This window comes from Boleophthalmus pectinirostris, unplaced genomic scaffold, assembly GCF_026225935.1.
Source record: "Boleophthalmus pectinirostris isolate CB_2022bp ecotype Guang Dong unplaced genomic scaffold, ASM2622593v1 HiC_scaffold_16, whole genome shotgun sequence".
Classification (NCBI taxonomy): Eukaryota; Metazoa; Chordata; class Actinopteri; order Gobiiformes; family Gobiidae; genus Boleophthalmus; species Boleophthalmus pectinirostris.
The window spans coordinates 37,490,816-37,507,432 of record NW_026571095.1 but is presented as its reverse complement, the minus strand read 5'-3'; the positions used below and the strand labels follow the sequence as shown (position 1 = coordinate 37,507,432).

Sequence of the window (16,617 nt, the reverse complement as noted above, 5' to 3'; positions counted from 1 at the left end):
TGCCAAATTCTAGATATAGTATAATATTCTAGATATAATAAATATTCTAGATATAATAAATATTCTAGATATAAAAAATAATGTCAAATTCTAGATATTAGACCCTTTGTGTAAACGCTGTAAACAGGCCCCGGCCTCTTTGTCTCACATGTTTTGCTCTGAACTGTTAAATTTCTGGTCAAATATTTTTCTAATATTGTCAAAAGCTCTACACAAATCTATTGATTTAAATCCTCTTACAGCAGGACTTGGGATAATAGACTCAAAAGTTGTTAAAAAAAAATCTGAGCGTCAGGTGTTACAGTTTATCTGTCTCTGTTTGCACGAAGATTAATTTTATTGAAGTGGAAACAGGCAGAGCCTCCGTCACATGTGAACTGGTTCAGAGACGTTATGATGCATTTGGATCGAGAGAAAATGAGCTCCTCTTTGCAGGTCAGGAAGATCAATTTAATAGGATATGGTCGCCTTTTATTAGCTTATTTAAAGAAGGTATTTAAACTACTATTTAAGTCCAAGCTGATGGGATTTGTACTATCCACCTTTTCCACTTATACATTTTGGTGAAATATTATTACTTTTTGTCTGTGTGAATGTTCAGTTGCTTTTATTTCAGGTTTTTTTTTTTTTTTTCTGTTTAACATCATCCAACATATAATATTAATAATTTATAAGGATCCTAAGATGTTGTTGACGAATATATATATGACATGTATATTTTTGGTGGACCTTCTTTGAAAGGCTGCTTTTTTTTTTAACATGTCTGATTATTTTATGGACTGACACTGTATATTGGATGTCAAAAACACAATTAACAGAGTGTAAAAAAAAAAAATAAAAATTCTAGATATTAGTTGTTTTGTTTCTTCCAGTCGCCCGTTTTTCATGGAGGTGCTCAGGTTTCTCGGCACCTCGACTTAGATTTAGACAAAGTTTATTGAGCCTCAAGGGAAATGATTTGGACACAGCAGCTCACACATCACAATAAAATATAATAACAAAGAGCAAAAAGGTATAAATGGTGATAATAAATTCTAAATAAAAAGCAAAAAAGAGCAACAGACTGGAGTCAAATGAGACATAATGATATAAATGTAAATGTACAAGTCAAAATAAAATAGAAAAATAGTTGGGAGTTCACTTTGGCCAAACGAAACTGAAGAAGCTGAGAAACGTCTTCACTCAAAAAACGTTTGTCCAGTTACAGAAGTGAGTTTTTCTTCAGACACAAAATAAACACACACACACACACACACTTATAGATAATAGAATAAAATCACAATAATACAGTCGTGTCTGATCACAGGAGCTGTTTCTCTTTCTGTTGCTGTTTCTCTGTTTTTTGTTTTGTTTTTTTCTTGGTGAAGGACAAACTCTTTTTTTTCAGACGGAGACAAAAGTTTTTTTTTTAAACTCGCTCTGATCCTTTTCTTTTCAGAATAATGAACCTTCACAGACGCCCACAGCCGCTCCGAACGTCTCAAACTCTTCCAAACAACTTTTTCACTTTCTGCTCCTCCTCCGTGTCTCCACTGAAAAGTTACTGCTTTAGAAAGAATGTCCCGCAGTACGGCATTAAACTCCAACACCACCACCCCCGGAATCACCAGGTCACAGGTCACATCACTCAGAATGCAGAAAGGAGACATATAAAGCCATACAGTGGAACATTTTAAAGCAATAACATCCCCATGGAGACAAGCAGGTGGTGCTCCAGAAAAGTTACAGAGTGAGACTTTATTATGTGGGACAAATCTCCTTTATTAACTTTGAAAACCACCGGGTTGGACATCAGTGTGTGCGTCTCCACGGCGACGGGAGGCTTCACGTGTGTCTCCACGGCGACGGGAGGCTTCACGTGTGTCTCCACGGCGACGGGAGGCTTCACGTGCGTCTCCACGGCGACGGGAGGCTTCACGTGCGTCTCCACGGCGACGGGACGCTGCTCTGGGCTGAGTCAGAACATCTGGAGAATCTGAGAACCTGAGAATAAAATGTGTCACCCTCCTCCTCCTCCTCCTCCTCCACTCTCTCTCTCTTCTCTTTCTCTCAGTCTCTTTCTGTCTTTCTATTTCAGTCTTTCTCCTCCCCCTCTTTTTTCTCTCTCTCTTTCCCCTCTTTTTCTATCTCTCAATTTCTCTCCTCTCTGTCTCTCTCTCTCTCTCTCTCTCTCTCTTTTCCCTCTCTTTCTATCTCTCTCTTTCTGTCTCTTCTCTTTCTCTCCTCTCTCCCTCCTCTCTCTTTCTCTCTCTATCTCTTTCCCCTTTCTTTCTATCACTCTCTCCCTCTCTTTCTCCTCCCCCTCTCTCTTTCTGTCTCTCTCTTCCTATCTCTCTCTTTCTCCTCCCCCTCTTTTTCTATCTCTCTCTTTCTCTCCTCTCTCTCCCCTCTCTTTCTCTCTCTTTTTCTCCTCCTCCTCTCTTTCTCTCTCTCTCTCCCCCTCTCACTCTCTCTCTCTCTCTCTCTCTCTTTACACCTCCACTCCACCTCTCTCTCACACACTCTCTCACTCTCTCTCTCTCCCTTCTTCTCTCCTCTCCGCTCTCTTTTTACACCAGCTCTACCCCTCTCTCTCTCCTCTTCCCTCTCTTTCCCTCTCTTTCTCTCTCTTTTTCTCCTCTTCCTCTCATTCTCTCTCCCTCCCTCTCTCTTTCTCTCTTTCCCCTCTTTTTCTATCTCTGTTTCTCTCCTCTCTGTCTTTCTCTCTCTCCCTCTCTCCACTCTCTCTTAACACCTCCACTCCACCTCTCTCTCACACACTCTCTCTGTCTCTCTTCCCTCTTCTCTCCTCTCCGCTCTCTTTACACCATCTCTACCTCTCTCTCTCTCCTCTTCCCTTTCTTTCTCTCTCTTTCTCTCTCTCTTTAGGCAATAAAATAAATAATAAAATATTTTTCAAAAAAAATATTTAAATATATATTGCAGCTGCGGCTATGCCTTTATATTTATACAGTAATATATATTTAATTTATTTATTTTTTTATTTTATTTGACTGTACTGTATTGTATTTTACTGTATTGTATTGTAATTTATTTTATTTTATTTTATTATATTGTATTTTGTTTTATTGTATTTTATTTTTTTATTTTCTATTTTATTTTATTTTACTGTATTGTATTGTATTTTATTTTATTATTTTATTTTATTTTACTGTATTGTATTTTGTTGCATTGTATTTTTGTATTTTATTTTATTTTTATTTTATTTTACTGTATTGTATTGTATTTTTTTATTGTATTTTATTGTATTTTATTGTATTTTATTGTATTTTATTTTATTTTACTGTATTGTATTGTATTTTATTTCATTTTATTTTATTATCTTTTATTGTATTTTATTGTATCGTATTTTGTTTTATTTTATTGTATTGTATTGTATTGTATTGTATTTTTATTTATTTTATTTTATTGTATTTTATTTCATTTTATTTTATTTTATTTAAACATATAAAAAGTGATTTTGTTTTTACCGTAACTTTCGCGCTCGCGTTGATCAAACTCAAAACAAGATCAAATTTCGTCATCTACTGGACAAAACACAGAACTACAAATAAGCACATTTTTAATTTATTTATTTATTTTATTTATCTTTAATTTTTTTCACAATAACTTTTTTCCAGGCTGATTTAATCCACCGAAAGCTTTTATTCGACTAAAAATAAAACAGATTTGTATAAACGGTATTTTTAAACACGTGGATTATAGTTTATGAAGGTCGGTTCTTTCAGCCAATCACGTCTATTCTTCCCAGGCCTGTAACCAATCACAGTGAAGCATGAGCCTGTGGGGGCGGGTCTTCCTGCGCAGTGCTTCCGGGTTCGGTTCAAACACATGACATTAGATTACATCGACGCGTCCCCCGAAAATGTGCAAAATTTGCGCTAAAAACTGAAAATATTATCATTTTTTAAAAGTAATTTAAGCCGGAATAAAAGGAAACATGTGGCGACAGGCGAAGACCGCGATTCACAAAGTTTTACGGTGAGTTTTATCAGGATTTAGAAACAGAGACACGGGGTCAGAACGAGACACGAAAATAAATAAAAAACACGGCAGAATTTTAATGTTTGTTTGTGTTTATATATTATAATTCCGATTAATTTTGACTCGTGGTTTGATTCTGTAAAAGGCAAAATAAATATAATACTGAACTGAAATGTGATTATTCAGAATTTATTGAGAATTTGCCGCGTCAGAGTGACTCTTCTGTTTCATTTTCTGCTATTTTTTTTATAAATTTTTTTTTTCCAAAAGTCAAATCCTCAAATGTTTTCCCTGATTATTTATGTTAGACCTGGTTTAGTTCTGATCTAGACCTAGTTTAGCCTTGAGTTAGTCCTTTTGTTCAGTTTTAGTCTCTTGTTTAGACCTGGTTTAGTCCTAGTTTAGACCTGTTTTAGTCCGGGTTTAGTCATGTTTTAGACCTGGTTTAGTCCTGTTTTAGTCCTGGTTTAATCCAAGTTTAGACACGTTTTAGACCTGATTTAGTCCTGGTTTAGTCCTGGTTTAGTCCTGGTTCAGTCCTGGTTCAGTCCTGGTTTAGTCCTAGTTTAGACCTAGTTTAGACCTGGTTTAGTCCTAATTTAGTCCTGTTTTAGACCTGGTTTAGTCCCGGTCCTGGTTTAGTCCTGGTTTAGTCCTGGTTCAGTCCTGGATGAGTCCTGTTTTAGTCCTGGTTTAATCCAAGTTTAGACCCGTTTTAGACCTGGTTTAGTCCTGTTTTAGTCTGGGTTTAGTCATGTTTTAGACCTGGTTTAGTCCTGTTTTAGTCCGGGTTTAGACTTGGTTTAGACCTGGTTTAGTCCTGTTTTAGTCCTGGTTTAATCCAAGTTTAGACCCGTTTTAGACCCGGTTTAGACCTGGTTTAGACCTGATTTAGTCCTGGTTTAATCCAAGTTTAGACCCTTTTTAGACCTGGTTTAGTCCTGGTTTAGACCTGGTTTAGTCCTGGTTCAGTCCTGGATTAGTCCTGTTTTAGTCCTGGTTTAATCCAAGTTTAGACCCGTTTTAGACCTGATTTAGACCTGACTTAGTGCTGGTTTAGTGCTGGTTCAGTCCTGGTTTAATCCAAGTTTAGACCCGTTTTAGACCTGGTTTAGTCCTGGTTTAGACCTGATTTAGACCTGACTTAGTGCTGGTTCAGTCGTGGTGTAGTCCTGGTTTAGTCCTGGTTTATTTTTCGTGTTGTTTATCTCTTTTCCGTCTCTAATAACTCATTTCTAAATCAAAGCCGTCGCCTTTAAAAACTCTTGCTCCTTTATTAAACTTTTATTCGTAAATCGTTTTTATTTCCTGTTTTTTTTTGTTTTGTTTTGTTTTGTTTCTAGGTTAAATTCCATCCATAGACACCCATGCAGAGCGCTGAAGTGCACCTCCGCTCCAGAGAGGGCGCTGCTGTACCGGCCCGGACAGAACCTCCACGGATTCACCGTCAAAGAGGTGAAAGTTTCAGTTCTTAGACAGATTCAGTTCAGATTAATTAACTGTTAATGTTGTTAATGTTCATGCAACGACGTTGTATATTGAAATATCGACATATCGTATCGTTTAGTGTGATCAAACAGTATCGATATCTTGGGCTGCTGTATCGATATATCGCCAAGAGTATTTTCACATATTTATATTTTAAGTTTTTTTGTGTAAGAGCTACGGTGGTGTTGACATTTTCACTGTTTTGAGTAAAATCTGTGTTTTTCGTTTTAACTTTGCACAAATTTAGTCGACTTCGTAAACTTTTAGTATCGCAGCTGTGCTTTAGGATTTGTTTTTCATTGAACCGTATCGAGTCGATTTGAAATATATCGTATTGAGTCGTATTGGATCGAAAGCTTAGTGTATCGAAAAGGGTATTGTATCGTGGTCTTTATATCGAGATATGTATCGTATCATATCGTGGCCTATGTATCAAAGTATGTATTGTGTCATGGCCTATGTATCGAGGTATGCATCTCGTCGTGGCCTATGTATCCAGATATGTATCGTAACGTAGCTTATGTATCGAGGTATGTATCGTATCATGGCCTATGTATCGAGGTATGCATCTCGTCGTGGCCTATGTATCCAGATATGTATCGTAACGTAGCTTATGTATCGAGGTATGTATCGTATCATGGCCTATGTATCGAGGTATGCATCTCGTGTGGCCTATGTATCCAGATTTGTATCATAACGTAGCTTATGTATCGAGGTATGTATCGTATCGTGGCCTATGTATCGAGGTATGCATTGTATCGTGGCCTATGTATCGAGGTATGCATTGTATCGTGGCCTATGTATCGAGGTATGCATCGTATCGTGGCCTATGTATCGAGGTGTGCATCATGTCGTGGCCTATGTATCGAGATATATATCGTATCGTGGCCTACTATGTATCGAGGTATGCATCGTGTCGTGGTCTATGTATCGTATCGTATCGTATGTATCGAGACATGTATCGTATCGTGGCCTACGTATCGAGGTACATGTATCGTATCGTGGCCTATGTATCGAGGTATGTATCGTATCGTGGCCTATGTATCGAGATATATATCGTATCGTGGCCTACTATGTATCGAGGTATGCATCGTATCGTGGCCTATGTATCGTATCGTGGTCTATGTATCGAGACATGTATCGTATCGTGGCCTACGTATCGAGACATGTATCGTATCGTGGCCTATGTATCGAGGTATGCATCGTGTCGTGGTCTATGTATCGAGACATGTATCGTATCGTGGCCTATGTATCGTATCGTGGCCTACGTATCGAGACATGTATCGTATCGTGGCCTATGTATCGAGGTATGCATCGTGTCGTGGTCTATGTATCGAGATATGTATCGTATCGTGGCCTACGTGTATCGAGGTATGTATCGTATCGTGGCCTATGTATCGTATTGGCAACTTCTTCATTATTGATACCAGTCTTGATATTTAAATGTTCACAGATGTTTTAATCGTTGTGTTTTTTTTTAGACGATTAAACGTTCACAGATGTTTTAATCGTTGTATTTTTAGGTGTTTTTTTTTAGACGATTTAAAGTTCACAGATGTTTTGATCGTTGTGTTTTTAGACGATTAAAGTTCACAGATGTTTTGATCGTTGTGTTTTTTAGACGATTAAACGTTCACAGATGTTTTAATCGTTGTGTTTTTAGACGATTAGTTCACAGATGTTTTTTTTTTTTTTAGACGATTAAACGTTCACAGATGTTTTGATCGTTGTGTTTTTAGACGATTAAACGTTCACAGATGTTTTAATCGTTGTGCTTTTAGACGATTAATCGTTCACAGATGTTTTGATCGTTGTGTTTTTAGACGATTAAACATTCACAGATGTTTTGATCGTTGTGTTTTTAGACGATTAAACGTTCTCAGATGTTTTAATCGTTGTGTTTTTAGACGATTAAACGTTCTCAGATGTTTTAACCGTTGTGTTTTTAGGTGTTTTTTTTAGACGATTTAAAGTTCACAGATGTTTTATCGTTGTGTTTTTAGACGATTTAAAGTTCACAGATGTTTTAACCGTTGTGTTTTCAGGTGGTGTCGGTGCCTGATCTGTTTCTCACGGCCGTCAAACTCACTCACGATAAAACCGGAGCCGAGTATCTGCACACGGCCCGAGACGACTCCAACAACCTGTTCAGGTTTGGACCGTAACAAACTCAATGTGTCGCCATGGACACTGTTGCCATGGACACTGTCTCTGTTCACACGCTCATACAAATCTGATTATTGTTTTATTTTTTGGGGCTTTAAAGGTGCACTGTGTAACTTTTTTCGTGGAGGGTCCGTCAAATGCTTTTTTTTTCCCATGGAGATGTTACTGCTTTGTCTGGAATGGAAGATTTAGAATTTAAAATATTTCAGAATTTCTCACTTTGACTTTTAAACTCTGAAAAAAGATGTTTGAATTATTTTTATTCAAAAAAAAATCATTTAAAAATTCAAAGTGAGAAATTCAGTAGCGTTTAAAAATTCTAAATCTGATGGAACAAATGATCCTCCATATTCGATCTCCATGGAGACCGAACCAGACCAAGTTACGGGTGAGGTCTGTGGAGAGGCGACCCCGCTCACAGTCACAATGTCTGTTTTTCTCTGTATTTCTGAGCTTTAAAACCACCTGTAATTGAATAAATGTAAAGTCGAGCTGTTTAAAGTCACACTGCGGAACATCTCAGGCAGAGCAGTGACGTCTCCATAGAAACAAGCAGGTGACGGACCCCGAACAAAAAGTTACACAGAGCAGCTTTAAGATGATTTAAAGAGGAGGTATTATGCAGAAATCATAAACCTGCCTGAAGAGTTTGTAGCTTTTTGTCTGTGCGTGTCTGAGTCATTTAGTGATCTCTCCCCAGCCAAGATCAGAGTGGTGTAACAGGAGAGTGTGTTTGTGTTTGGAGCTTCATGTGGAGTTCAGATGTGGATTTAACCTCAGAACGATGAACTGCACCAGGAGAAGAATTTACATTGTGATCTCTCTCTCTTCTTCCTTTTCCCTCTCTATCTCTCCTCCTCTCCTTTCTCTTCTCTTCTCTCCTCTTTCTCTCTCTCTTCTCTCTCTCTCTCTCTCTCTCTCTCTCTCTCTCTCTCTCTCCTCTCTTTCTCTCTCTCTCTCTTCTCTCTCTCTCTCTCTCTCTCTCTCTCTCTCTCTCTCTCTCTCTCTCTCTCTCTTCTCTCTCTCTCTCTCTCTCTCTCTCTCTCTCTCTCTCTCTCTCTCTCTCTCTCTCTCTCTCTCTCTCTCTCTCTCTCTCTCTCTCTCTCTCTCTCTCTCTCTCTCTCTCTCTCTCTCTCTCTCTCTCTTCTCTCTCTCTCTCTTCTCTCTCTCTCTCTCTCTCTCTCTCTCTCTCTCTCTCTCTCTCTCTCTCTCTCTCTCTCTCTCTCTCTCTCTCTCTCTCTCTCTCTCTCTCTCTCTCTCTCTCTCTCTCTCTCTCTCTCTCTCTCTCTCTCTCTCTCTCTCTTCTCTCTCTCTCTCTCTCCTCTTCTCTCTCTCTCTCTCTCTCTCTCTCTCTCTCTCTCTCTCTCTCTCTCTCTCTCTCTCTCTCTCTCTCTCTCTCTCTCTCTCTCTCTCTCTCTCTCTCTCTCTCTCTCTCTCTCTCTCTCTCTCTCTCTCTCTCTCTCTCTCTCTCTCTCTCTCTCTCTCTCTCTCTCTCTCTCTCTCTCTCTCTCTCTCTCTCTCTCTCTCTCTCTCTCTCTCTCTCTCTCTCTCTCTCTCTCTCTCTCTCTCTCTCTCTCTCTCTCTCTCTCTCTCTCTCTCTCTCTCTCTCTCTCTCTCTCTCTCTCTCTCTCTCTCTCTCTCTCTCTCTCTCTCTCTCTCTCTCTCTCTCTCTCTCTCTCTCTCTCTCTCTCTTCTCTCTCTCTCTCTCTCTCTCTCTTCTCTCTCTCTCTCTTCTCTTCTCTCTCTCTCTCTCTCTCTCTCTCTCTCTCTCTCTCTCTCTCTCTCTCTCTCTCTCTCTTCTCTCTCTCTCTCTCTCTCTCTCTCTCTCTCTCTCTCTCTCTCTCTCTCTCTCTCTCTCTCTCTCTCTCTCTCTCTCTCTCTCTCTCCTCTCTCTCTCTCTCTCTCTCTCTCTCTCTCTCCTCTCTCTCTCTCTCTCTCTCTCTCTCTCTCTCTCTCTCTCTCTCTCTCTCTCCTCTCTCTCTCTCTCTCTCTCTCTCTCTCTCTCTCTCTCCTCTCTCTCTCTCTCTCTCTCTCTCCTCTCTCTTCTCTCTCTCTCTCTCTCTCTCTCTCTCTCTCTCTCTCTCTCTCTCTCTCTCTCTCTCTCTCTCTCTCTCTCTCTCTCTTCTCTCTCTCTCTCTCTCTCTCTCTCTCTCTCTCTCTCTCTCTCTCTCTCTCTCTCTCTCTCTCTCTCTCTCTCTCTCTCTCTCTCTCTCTCTCTCTCTCTCTCTCTCTCTCTCTCTCTCTCTCTCTCTCTCTCTCTCTCTCTCTCTCTCTCTCTCTCTCTCTCTCTCTCTTCTCTCTCTCTCTCCTCTCTCTTCTCTCTCTCTCTCTCTCTCTCTCTCTCTCTCTCTCTCTCTCTCTCCTCTCTCTCTCTCTCTCTCTCTTCTCTCTCTCTCTCTCTCTCTCTCCTCTCTCTCTCTCTCTCTCTCTCTCTCTCTCTCTCTCTCTCTCTCTCTCTCTCTCTCTCTCTCTCTCTCTCTCTCTCTCTCTCTCTCTCCTCTCTCTTCTCTTCTCTCTCGCTCTCTCTCTTCTTCTCTTCCTTTCTCTTCTCTCCGTCAGTGTCCAGTTCAGGACGACTCCTCTGGACAGCACCGGAGTCCCTCACATCCTGGAGCACACGGTTCTCTGTGGATCTCACAAGTTTCCCGTTCGAGATCCGTTCTTCAAGATGCTCAACCGCTCCCTGTCCACCTTCATGAACGCGTTTACAGGTACGGCGCCCCCTACAGGTTTAAGAACGCCTTTACAGGTACGGCGCCCCCTACAGGTTTAAGAACGCCTTTACAGGTACGGCGCCCCCTACAGGTTAAGAACGCCTTTACAGGTACGGCGCCCCCTACAGGTTTTACAGGTACGCGCCCCCTACAGGTTTTTACAGGTACGGCGCCCCCTACAGGTTTAAGAACGCCTTTACAGGTACGGCGCCCCCTACAGGTTAAGAACGCCTTACAGGTACGGCGCCCCCTACAGGTTTAAGAACGCCTTTACAGGTACGGCGCCCCCTACAGGTTTAAGAACGCGTTTACAGGTACAGCGCTCCCTACAGGTTTAAGAACGCCTTTACAGGTACAGCGCTCCCTACAGGTTTAAGAACGCCTTTACAGGTACGGCGCCCCCTACAGGTTCATAAACACATTTACAGGTACAACGCCCCCTACAGGTTAAGAACGCTTTACAGGTACGGCGCCCCCTACAGGTTAAGAACGCGTTTACAGGTACGCGTTACAGGTCGCATTACAGTACGCCCCCTACAGGTTTTAAGGTACGGCGCCCTACAGGTTTAAGAACGCGTTTACAGGTACGGCGCCCCCTACAGGTTTAAGAACGCGTTTACAGGTACGGCGCCCCCTACAGGTTAAGAACGCGTTTACAGGTACGGCGCCCCCTACAGGTTTAAGAACGCGTTTACAGGTACGGCGCCCCCTACAGGTTTAAGAACGCGTTTACAGGTACGGCGCCCCCTACAGGTTTAAGAACGCGTTTACAGGTACGGCGCCCCCTACAGGTTTAAGAACGCGTTTACAGGTACAACACCCCCTACAGGTTTAAGAACGCGTTTACAGGTACAACGCCCCCTACAGGTTCATAAACACATTTACAGGTACAACGCCCCCTACAGGTTCATAAACACATTTACAGGTACACGCCCCCTACAGGTTCATAAACACATTTACAGGTACAACGCCCCCTACAGGTTCATAAACACATTTACAGGTACAACGCCCCCTACAGGTTCAAAAACACGTTTACAGGTACAACGCCCCCTACAGGTTCATAAACACATTTACAGGTACAACGCCCCCTACAGGTTCATAAACACATTTACAGGTACGGCGCCCCCTACAGGTTTAAGAACGCGTTTTGTTTTGTTTATTATATTTAAGTGTGTGTTAATGTGTGATGACATATTTTGATTATTTTTGACTATTTTTTATTGATTTAATCCAGAATCATTTTTGTTTTATCAGCCTCTGTTCACACAAACAAAATCTTTCAATTAACCACATGAAAAATGAAATGTGAGCAGATTTGTGTTTTGTTTCGTGCAGCGAGTGACTACACCATGTACCCGTTCTCCACTCAAAACTCCAAGGACTTCCAGAACCTTCTGTCTGTGTATCTGGACGCTGTGTTTTTCCCCTGTTTACGGGAGCAGGACTTCTGGTAAAAGAACTTCTCTTAAAGTTTAAGTCCCGTCGGGTGTAAAAGTGTTCTCATACTTTTGTATCTGAGTGTGTTTGATGGTATCAGGCTGCATTATCGTGTAAATAATATGTGTGTATTGTTTAAATCATGTTGAAATCTATTGAGTTTAGTGTGTGTTGTTTTTCAGGCAGGAGGGCTGGAGGCTGGAGAACGAGGATCCCACCAACCCCAAGACTCCTCTGGTTTTTAAAGGAGTCGTCTTCAATGAAATGAAAGGAGCTTTTGTGAGTTACACTTTAATAGACAAGGACACAGCTGATCGTACTGCTACTAGTACTACTACTACTTCTAGATACTTCATAGGTATAGTAGTAGTGGGTATAGTATATTTTAATTGTGTTTTTATACGTGTTTATTGTTCATAATGTGGATGAATTGAATGTGAAATGTGGGACCAGCCTCTCAAACCTGCAAAACAAATTTACCTACAGGTATAAATAAAGCGACCTAACCTGACTGAATAGTACTTTTACTCTACAGTACAATTACTTCTTCCATCACAACTACAATTTAAGGGTGGGCAACATTATTCATAAAAGTAACTCCTCGGTAAAGTGCAGAGGACACGTCTCTGTTTGCTCACAGGGTCATTCATCATCTTCATAATCACAAATTTGACTTTTTTCTTCTCTCTATAATCCTAAACTTTGCCTGTACATTATGATTCTAACGTGAGTCTGTTTACTCTGTGTCTGTACATTATGAGTCTCTGTTTACTCTGTGTGGTTCTTGTGTTTGTTGCAGTCGGATAACGAGCGTCTTTACGCCCAGTACCTGCAGAATAAACTCTTCCCCGATCACACGTACTCTGTGGTGTCTGGAGGCGAGCCGCTCTGTATACCAGATCTGACCTGGAACCAGCTCAAACAGTTCCACGCTACGCACTACCACCCCAGCAACGCTAGGTAATAACGCTGTAATAACACTGTAATAACATGTTAATAATACGCTAATAACACTGTAATAACTAATAATACACAACAGTACCCCACAAACTTAATGTAACATTTTACCTCAGTTATGTGTTTGCCTGGTGAGTCCCTCCATTCTATTTAAATACAGAAGTCTAGAACCAGACTGTAGAGGGCGCCAAACAACCGTCCAATCACAGTCTCTTATTTGTGTCACATGTCTCTCCTCTGAGTGTTCATATCCTCGCATCATTCAGAACTAAGTCTTTCAATGTGGGAGACAGGAGACAGTTCCAGATCCTTTTATAAAGCTCAAAACACTCACATGAACACAGTTAAGTCTGATTTTAAATGCTTTACAAACTGAAAACATTACACACACGACCTGTCGCTCTGCAGAGGCGTCTCGGGTCAGTTGGTTACATCAGTCTGGTCACTGGTCACTCACGGGTCAGTTTGTGTCGTAGGTTCTTCACGTACGGAGACCTTCCTCTGGAGCAGCACCTGCAGCAGATCCAGCAGGAGGCGCTGTCCAAGTTTGAACGAATCGACCCCAAAACAGAAGTGCCGCCCCAGCCGCTCTGGCCCCGCCCCGTGAGTCCCACATACACACTGGCACATTAAATACTCTTTAAATATGATCAGATGTATTTAATCTACGTTTTACTGTAAATAAACTCTCATATTTAAACTTAACTCTCTGTAGACTCATGTTATTGTTCGTGTGTCCAGAGGGAGGCGCACGTGAGCTGTGGCCCTGACGCTCTGGCTCCAGACCCGACTCGACAGAACACACTCTGCGTCAGCTTCCTCCTGCCACAGTGAGGCGTTTTTTTATCATTAAAACCCAAAACACTAAACAACAGTGCTGCTAAAAGAGGCTCATCAAATTGCAGATGGGAAATGTATTACTTTTAAAACACCTTGACAAGATTTTGGTCCAAATCATTCCTGTCATAAGCTCAAGAATTCAAGTAAAAACATATGACTTTGTGTTGTGTGCACTGAAATGAATCATGGGATATGTAGTTCCTTATGTTTATTAACTCTTGCTATGACAAAACAATTAATTAAAGCAAAGGAACTTGTATTTCGATATATTGTGATGGTCCACGATATTACTGAGAGACTTTTCACGATACGATATCATGATATTTTTGTTACTGTTACATCCCGACATACAGACTAGTGACGGGCATTCGATGAAATTTTCTTATCGATTAATCATTAACGTTTTTATATTAAAATGATCATCATTATTATTACTATCTGCACTAATCTGCATAAATAAATTCAACTTTACGACATATAAACATAACGACGACTCTAGATCCACATCAGCTGTTTGACATTATAATGTGTTTAATTCAGTTTTGTTCAAATCTCACAGAAACAAAACTTAAAACCACACATCACTAATTTACATAAACTAAGTGAAGATAAAACTCCAGCTCTTGTGTCGCTGATGTGGTTCAACTTGTGTTGGATTAAAAGACATGACTCAGGTGAATACAGGTCAGTGTGACCAGATTTGTGTTTGTCAAAACCAGGACAGCGTACGGGGGGAGGGGGGCGGGGCCTCGTCATCCACATTGAGCGACTCTCACCTGGAAAAACTTTTTCCCACTGGACACAGAAACATATGTGCTGCTTTATACACTGTGCACATGGACTCACACTTGTCCCAACGCAACGGAAAGTGTGGAATTTCTTGTACAAATCATCGTTAAATCCACATTTGTGCTTCGGTTCGTTACAGACTGACCCACTGTTTGTGTCTCGCTCCTTCTGATGCAGAGACACATGTACACACCTGTTTGGTCACGATACACACAACAACCTACATTCGGTTTGTCGATTAAAATTAACGTAATCGATGAAATTCTTAATGATCAATTATCGATTAATCGACTAATCATGCCCATCCCTAATACAGACGACAAGATAAATAATCCTCATAGTCGTATTTTGAGCTTTATGTGGAGTATACAGACTCAAAACAAACCTTTTATACCAAAGACTGCAACATTATTAAAGTAAAATGTTTTTAAAAAGTTTCATTTTCAGTACACATTTTCTGTTTAAAACTCTGACCCTGTCGTCTGTGTTTCAGGATCACAGACTCTTTTGAAGGCTTCACTCTCAGTCTGCTCTCCTCGCTCATGGTCTCTGGTCCAAACTCTCCTTTCTACAAATCGCTCATCGAACCCAAGATCGGAACGGACTTCTCCTCCGTCGTCGGGTACGGGCTCGAATATATGACATAAAAGATGTAAATTGGAGGTCATCTGTTGTAACCCTGTCCTGTGTTGTCAGGTACGACGGCAGCACCAGGGAGGCGTCGTTCAGCGTGGGTCTGCAGGGCGTCTCGGAGCAGGACCTGGACCGGGTCAAACACATCATCGCCCAGACCATCGACCACATCGTACAGTCAGTCCCGAACACTTTTATACCTCATATTTAAAGCTGCACTCTGTCACTTTTCTGCTGGAGGGTCGGTCACACGCTTTTCTCCATGGAGATCTTAACTCTTTCCCCCATGAAGACGACATTTGACGACCGCCCTTGTTTCCTGAATGACGTGTTTTGACACCTCATTTGACGACCATTAGAAACGGCTCGGTTTTTCACATTTAAAGGTTGTATAGAAGATTTTCCGAGGAAAGAGAAATGCAGCGACTGTTTGTCCTTTTTTAAATGTTGCGCTTCGCTCCTTTTCCCCTTCTCTTCTTCTTTCAGTGACGTCAAAAACTGACTTTCTTTTGCGGCGAACTGGTCGTGAATTCTTGTCTGCCATTAAAAAAAAAAAAAAAAAACTTTGTGCAAACTGAGAGGAGGCTACAGTTCGAAAAAGACGCCGAGAACCACTGTGCTGGTTGAGTAAATGGCATCAGTGCGTGAGAGGCGAACATAAACCACGCAATCCCAGCGCATCGGCATGTCAATGACGCTAGAAACGTAGGGACTTTGACTGACAACGTAACAGCCAATAGATAAAGAGGTAGCCTTGTTATCTATTGGCTGATGTTTATCTACCCCCACCACATCCACAGTTGTTGTTTTTTTGTTTGTTTGTTTGTTTGGTCATCATAATCACAAGGCTGCTGCTTCTCTATAATTTTATTTTGAACTTTCACTGACAAATTGAAAAAAATAAAAAAAAATCCTCCATACAACCTTTAAACAGAGACTGCGATAGGTCGGGGCCACTACAACCCACACTAGACTGACCAATAGGATTCAAGGATATGTTTTCGCCGATTTTTTCCGAAGTTAATCGAAGTAGTGACGATGGAAGCTTCCGGAAAAAACACAACACGAAACACGAGCAATGGAAAGATCGCGGCGCTGCGGCGCACAGTTTTAGAAATAATGAGGAGCGGACGTATTTTATGGATAAGTTTAGAGAAAGTGACTTTTATAGATTTTAAAGTGATGATGAAGTTGATTATAAAATGGAAAACAGAGATAGTGACGGACTTTCAGAGAGTGAATCTGCGATGTCCCAACAAACTATCGGGCTTTATACTCGATTATGAACCAAAATTGCCCTGAGATCTGGATGTTGCCCAGGCGAGTCCTTTAAAATATTTGAGTCTTTTTTTTTTCCAAGATGCGACGTATGACAGAATCGCTACAGAAATAAACACTTATGCAGAGCTCTGCGCAAAAGAAAATAACCAAGATGACAAATACTGGACACCCACTGACGGGGAAGAGTTTTATTATTATATTATTATATTATAATAAGATAATTAGTTGAATAAATTAAATAAGTTGAATAAGTTAAATGGAAAAAATGAATTAGGTCCACACAGGTGAACAACAGGTAAAAACAGGTGCACACTTGGCTTCACTGTAT

The 16,617-nt window shown here is 40.8% G+C and overlaps 1 protein-coding gene across 7 annotated transcripts in view; it reads left to right on the top strand.

Moving 5' to 3' along the window:
- The first annotated feature begins 3,812 nt into the window (after positions 1-3,812).
- Positions 3,813-16,617, top strand: part of pitrm1 (pitrilysin metallopeptidase 1) — a 36,769-nt gene continuing 23,964 nt past the window's right edge. For all 7 annotated transcript variants that reach the window (XM_055151994.1, XM_055151996.1, XM_055151995.1 and 4 more), the window contains exons 1-11: positions 3,813-3,981; positions 5,328-5,439; positions 7,518-7,624; positions 10,198-10,349; positions 11,688-11,802; positions 11,972-12,068; positions 12,589-12,749; positions 13,223-13,349; positions 13,488-13,576; positions 14,869-14,997; positions 15,072-15,185. In XM_055151994.1, the coding sequence (XP_055007969.1) occupies positions 3,941-3,981; positions 5,328-5,439; positions 7,518-7,624; positions 10,198-10,349; positions 11,688-11,802; positions 11,972-12,068; positions 12,589-12,749; positions 13,223-13,349; positions 13,488-13,576; positions 14,869-14,997; positions 15,072-15,185 (1,244 nt within the window). In that variant the 5' untranslated portion in view covers positions 3,813-3,940. The remainder of the gene's footprint in view (positions 3,982-5,327; positions 5,440-7,517; positions 7,625-10,197; positions 10,350-11,687; positions 11,803-11,971; positions 12,069-12,588; positions 12,750-13,222; positions 13,350-13,487; positions 13,577-14,868; positions 14,998-15,071; positions 15,186-16,617) is intronic.